The sequence below is a fragment of the Prenolepis imparis genome, unplaced genomic scaffold (genome assembly GCF_030444845.1).
Source record: "Prenolepis imparis isolate NDT839.2.m4 unplaced genomic scaffold, iyPreImpa1.0 SCAF_106, whole genome shotgun sequence".
NCBI classification, from domain to species: Eukaryota; Metazoa; Arthropoda; class Insecta; order Hymenoptera; family Formicidae; genus Prenolepis; species Prenolepis imparis.
Window position 1 is genome coordinate 15,757 of NW_028141264.1, and position 6,779 is coordinate 22,535.

Consider the following 6,779-nt stretch of genomic DNA (forward strand, 5'->3'; position numbering starts at 1 on the left):
CTTGACGCTATATAAATATATATATATATATATATATATATTTATATATAGGCGTCTATCTATTTTTTAATATTTTCATAATTGTATCACGAAATGTGAGATGACATATATTTATATAATTATAAATAAATTTTTAATTTTTGACACTATCAAACGATATGTTTGACAGTCTTATATTTGTGTGTATCTGAGGGAGTGTGTTTGTATTCGTGTGTATATGTTATGATTCTGACAGAGCGGTTACCTTCAGTCTACGAAGAACCGAGCGAGAGGACGGTTTAAGATTTGCAAATTATATTAAAGATTCTCAAACAAAAGAGAAGGTGTACCAAGAGGACAAAATAATCTTACATTCGCCTCAATTATCATCGCAAATATTACATTCTCTAGCTAAATAATATTGCAATCGACGCTATTAAATAAAATATTTGCGAATTTCGTAGGACACAGTTTTGTCTTTGCCTTTGTTATTTTATAACTAAAACAGGATGGAACACGAGGAGATAAATGAGGATAAGGCGAGAGAAATTGGTAAGTTTAAAAATTATTGTATAAAATTATGTAATTATTGAGTTGATTTATCGAGAAGATAATTTAAAATATATTTTGTGGTAACATGTTTTTCTTTATTTATTATTTTATATATTGTTGTCTCTAGAATTTATAATTCGATGAAATTTAATGGCTATGACTTGATAAGTCTTGCAATTGGATTAACTAAAGTATTTTTGTTTTAAATCTGCAGCAACTATAATTAATTAGTTAATCGTACAACGTTTTATATATATGCATAATAAGTTTAAATTCAAAGTATGACTTTGTCAGCTTTCACGGCAGAAAGAAAGAACTTTAAAATTCTACATATATTCATTGCAGAATGTATTTTCTTTATTGTTTTACACATTATATACATATTACTTAAAAGTTTCATCAATCATAAAATCCATCGATCTCAAGTTTTGCATTAATTGTATTTTCTAAAATGTAAGTAAAATATCGTATCTTCAATTCGTTATGTATTGAACGAGGTTTAAAGGTCATGCTATTAAACATTAAATTCGTTTATGTATTGAACGATGTTTGAACGTAGGCATGTTGTTAAACGTTGGTAACTTTACATCAGTTATTTTCTCTTTTTTCCTGTTTCGATTTTCTTTATATGTATATTATTGATTCTGTCATATTTTGATTTTAAAATTAAATAATAGTTATAACAAAATTTTATTTTACACGTTTAAAATAATTTTGTCGAATAAATTTCAATACATTACATGCTTTTAATTTTATTATATGATTAATTATTATATTCTGTTAATGTATGATATTTATCTATAAATTTTTATTGTATTTTATTATAATTAAATTACTAGGTATGCTTAATATTTTTTTCTTCCGAATTTGATTCTTTACTTATTTATCTATTCTATTCGCTAGATAGTTCACTAAAGAATGCGCGTTTCCGTTTCGCGGTCGACTGTCTGGAAAAAGTTATGAAAGTCAATCCGAATAAGAATTTTGTCTTCAGTCCGCCTTGCATATATGAAGGACTTTTTCTAATGTGTCTTATACTGAAAGAAAGTAATTTTCGGGGCCGACTACGAGGGATTCTTGATATATCAATGTTCAAAAAACTAGATTTTATAAATTTCAGCGAATATCAGAAGAAACAGGAGGTAAATATTTTTGACACATTTTCGCATTAGATGATATATTCTATATGGAAAAAAATCAAAATTTGCAGTCGATGTATAAAATAATCTGTAAAAGTAATTGTGTAATGTAAACTCCGCCAATCTAAAAGATTAATAAAGAGTAAATTGCGTTGATAAAAAAAGAGATTTTTTAGCGAAATTAAAAGTCAACGCTTTGTTGCAACTTAAATTTGTCAGTGAGCAGTTTTTTTAATGATAGATCCTTTAATAAAAAATTAAGAAATTTTTCTTATCGAAAAATCTTTATAATTTTGGCTCTTTTTTTATATTGATTAATAGAAATATAGTAATTCGGCGAATTTTATAAATATAGCCACATATAATTACAATGCTTGTAAGAATAAGAACTTGAATAAAGCAATTTATAAATGATTGCTATCTGTTGTCTATTAAGGAATGAATTTCTTACAAATATTAATGATATTGGTATTTTTGGTTCCAGAATGAATGGGTGGAATATTTCAAGGATTGCTCTCGTAATGTTGGATACTGGTCTAAATATAAATATTTCATTGAGGCAAAATTTAATTTCTTTCGCGCACCACTGCCGTTAAATATGTCCAGAAATCGTAATCAAATAATAAAGCAGGTTAATGGAGTGTTGACGAAATTTGTAGAAGATGACATATGTGATCCCGTGTTATTACCTGAGAATGGACAAACTGATGCTATGATTTTGATGAGTTTTCTCAGTTGCGATCTCATACCACGGAACCAACAGACTGACGTACCAAGTGGAAGTAGAAGCAATCAAATTTTACTGTGAGCACATCATATTTTCATTTCATTTAACTTACATAATATAAATCTTTTTAATATAATTTTTAATATAATTATTATATTTAATTTAATTTTTAATATAATTTTTATATTTAATTTAATTTTTAATATAATTTAATATAATTTTTAATATAATTTTTTTGATGTATCCTAAATCCTAAACAGAACATATTATGTTTTGTAAAGGAAATACCGCTCAAATTTTATTTTCAATAAACGTGTATGCCGGTATTTAATGATGAGAGTTTAACTATATGTCGGCCCCAAACAAAATATCAAGTGCTTTGCACTCAAAAGTAATCTATTACCATATAATAAAATACATGTCCGATGCTTAGCAGCTGCTATAAGAAATTTGTCGCGGTGCTATTTGTCAAAGACACTTAGTTGATAGCCGAATATCCATACATTAATGAGAAAGTTAATAAATATGAATTGAAATGTGTTAAATATGACAGAAGAGATAATTTTTAAAGTAAAAAAATTGATATTAAATGTTTTTTTCAAAATTGTTAAAGATATAATTTTGTTTTTAACCGGTTTGACCATTATTTCATTTTTAAGTGTCCAATATTTGATCAAAATGTGTTTACGTAAAAAATTTTTTATTTAGAATGTGCAATTTTTCATTAAGGCTCCTGGGTGCTCACTGCGGCCATATTGGATTGTGACGTCAGAGGCGAGAAAGCACACGCTGAAAATTCTTAGATGCCATTTTTTAATGAAAAGATATTTCGATTAAACAGCATTTCAGATGGCTTTAGCACACTCTTAAAAACCCCCGAAAACAATTTTTTTCCTTTATAATCAATCAACATCTGTAAAATGATCGAGATATCAGAGTTTGACATGCGGAATGACTGCGCATGTGCAAAGACCAGACGGACTGGGCTTCATAATATTACATTTTACAGCTGTTGATTGATTATAAAGGGGAAAGGATAGTTTTCGAGGTTTTTTAAGAGTGTGCTAAAGCCATCTGAAGTGCTGTTTCATCGAAATATTTTTTTATTTCGAAATGATATCTAAGAAATTTTAGCGTGTGTTTTCTCGCCTCTGACGTCACGATTTCGACATGGTCGGAAAGGAGCCAGGAGCCTTAAGGATATGAAATATTATGTATTTTCAAAAATGCATGATATTTTATATGGAAAAAAACAAATGTATTTCTGGTTTCATCCAACTTGACCATTTTATGTAGTTTTTTACATTCTTAACTTTTTTTATAGATTACAATGAGGAATTGAGCATGCACGTGAGCGATATACCCTATAAAGATGATACGTCGCTGTTTGTGTTCGCACCTGCTTCGTTAAGCTCAGGTAGATGGATGATTAATGAGAAAATTAGCCACACTGACCTTATAAGTTTGACTGAACGATTGTCGAGCGACAATGGAAGATTTAAATTGCGCAATCTGCTAAGAGATAGTAGAATAACATACCCAAAATTTCCTTCACATGACTGTCTTTTTACGCCTTTCAAAATGGAGAGAAAAAACGTTTCTGAGATTCTACCAAAGGATGTAAGAGATGACATCTCCTACATCCTTTGGTAGAATCTCAGAAACGTAATATGTTTTCTATTAAATTTTGATAGTAGAATTATCATCGCTGTTTGTGTTTGCACCTGCTTTGTTAAGTCAGGTAGATGGATGATTAATGAGAATATTAGCCACACTGACCTTAAAAGTTTGACTGAACGATTGTCGAGCGACAATGGAAGATTTAAATTGAGCAATCTGCTAAGAGATAGCAGAACAACATACCAAAAGTTTCCTTCAGATGACTGTCTTTTTACGCCTTTTGAAATGGAGAAAAATCTGGCAATCCGCGAGTTGCTAGAAGCATTAGATCCCGAAGGATATTTCACGTCCGATAACTATCAAGTTGGACGTGATCCATCAAATTCTGAGATTCTACCAAAGGATGTAAGAGATGACATCTCCTACATCCTTTGGTAGAATCTCAGAAACGTTCACAGCACTAGTATAAGTGCCAACACACAGAATTTCTTCAAAGACTAATTTTGAGTCATAGACCAACCAAACAAACGTACGGTTGCGATTTACGTTGTCTATTTCTCTCTCATCCGGAGTGTAAACTCGTCCGTGAAACAAATTCATGGAACATACGCAATGTGAATCTGCTTTCGACTTCGGCATTGTGAACTTGACATGAGTACGGTGCACAGCATTGCTGATGTACTGCCTAAGGTCTTGTGAATTTGATGGATCACGTCCAACTTGATAGTTATCGGACGTGAAATATCCTTCGGGACCTAATGCTTCCAGCAACTCGCGGATTGCCAGGTTTTTCTCCATTTCAAAAGGCGTAAAAAGACAGTCATCTGAAGGAAATTTTTGGTATGTTGTTCTGCTATCTCTTAGCAGATTGCGCAATTTAAATCTTCCATTGTCGCTCGACAATCGTTCAGTCAAACTTTTAAGGTCAGTGTGGCTAATATTCTCATTAATCATCCATCTACCTGACTTAACAAAGCAGGTGCAAACACAAACAGCGATGATAATTCTACTATCAAAATTTAATAGAAAAAATATTAATACATCTTTTTCTTTCAAACATATATGCAACAATGCGATGTTTTTAATTTTATTTTAACTTTATTATAATGTTGCTGCAGCTCATTGCATTATAATATATTTTTCTCTCTGATAAAATATGTAATTTAAATCTTCTTTTATATTGTCCAACATTAACAACATCGATAAATTTGTAACTTTTTTACATTCGACGTACGCTATATATGCATATATATATATATATATATATATATATATGTGTGTGTGTGTGTCTATCTATTTCTGTATATTTTCATAATTGTATCACGAAATGTGAGATGACATATATTTATATAATTATAAATAAATTTATAAATGAATTTTTGACATCAATATTAAATGATATGTTTTGATGTCTCTTAATTATGTGTATCTGGAGGGAGTGTGTTTGTATCCGTGTGTATATGTCATGATTCTGATAGAATGGTTATCTTCAGTCTACGATGAATCGATTTGAAAGTTATAAGCAAAAGAATCTCACGCGAGAGAGAATATATACCAAAAAGAACAAAATAATTTCACATTTGTCTCAATTACCATCGCAAATATTGCATTCTATAGTAACGGTAATTAACAATATGCGAGCGATACTGTAATTACTAAATAATATTGCGATCAAAGCTGTTAAATAAAATATTTGCGAATTACGTAGAATACACACTTTTGTGTCTGTTTTTGCAATTTTATAACTAAATTAGAATGGAAAACAGGATGAGTCAGAAAAAGGCAAGAGACATTGGTAAGTTCAAAGATTATTATATAAAATTATATAATTGTATTTATGTTTATTCTTTTATTTGTTTTATATCTTGTTGCCTAAAAAATTTATATTTTAATGTTATTTAATGGCAATGATTCGACAAGTCTTGCAATAAGGTTGATTTATTTTTTTTTAAATATGCATTAATTATAATTTAGCCAATTGTATAGCGTTTTATATATGCACAATAAGTTTAAATTTAAAGTATGATTTCGTCAGCTTTGAAGATAGAAAGAAAGAACATTAGAATTTTAGATATAATCATTGGAGAATGTAATTTTTTGAATTCTTTGACATTAAATATCATTTTCAATTTCATCAATAATGAAGTCCACCGATCTCAAATTTTGCATAAATTCTATTTTTTCAAATGTATATTGTTAATGTTTCTATTTAGACTATATATCATCAAGAATTAAGAATGTACGTGAGCGACATACCCTACCAGAATGGACACATGTCGCTGTTTGTGTTCGTACCTGCTTCGTTAGTCTAAGGTCATTAACGACGCGAACCTTTTTTATTTAATCGAACGATTGTCGACTAGCAAAGGAATCAGTAAATTGCGCAATATGCTCGCAAATAGTAGAACAATTGAGTTAAAAACTGATGCACTTTTCTCAATTATTCCGATTTTCGATGCAGAGAGAAATTTAACAATCCGTGAGCTGGAACCATTATATGCCAAACAATTGTTGATGCCTGATGCGATATATCTGGATGATTCTTACACCGCGGAAGAGGACATTCCTAGTGTGCACATCGGCAAACTGCAACGAGAAATCCTCTTTGTTGGCGTTTTTAATCAATTCGCCGAGCCCGTTTCTCAAACAGTACCGATGGACATTGATATAAATCAGGCAAGTCAAACAAGCCGTAATGTCAAACGTAAAAGCTACGGCTCGCCGAGACTTTTAAAAAATCTTTTGAAAAGACAGGATTTGAA

General features: G+C 30.1%; 1 protein-coding gene across 2 annotated transcripts; it reads left to right on the forward strand.

The window, feature by feature from the left end:
- The first annotated feature begins 261 nt into the window (after positions 1-261).
- On the forward strand, positions 262-3,975 carry LOC145947609 (uncharacterized). Of its 2 annotated transcripts, none has more exons than XM_083057401.1 (4): positions 262-531; positions 1,435-1,673; positions 2,155-2,474; positions 3,722-3,975. In XM_083057401.1, exons 1-4 carry the CDS (start codon positions 489-491, stop codon positions 3,729-3,731), a joined length of 612 nt encoding a protein of 203 aa, XP_082913527.1. In that variant the 5' UTR covers positions 262-488; the 3' UTR covers positions 3,732-3,975. The 2 variants fall into 2 exon arrangements, with proteins under 2 accessions (XP_082913527.1, XP_082913526.1); XM_083057400.1 differs by lacking the exon at positions 3,722-3,975 and adding an exon at positions 2,679-2,764.
- The last annotated feature ends 2,804 nt before the right edge of the window (positions 3,976-6,779 follow it).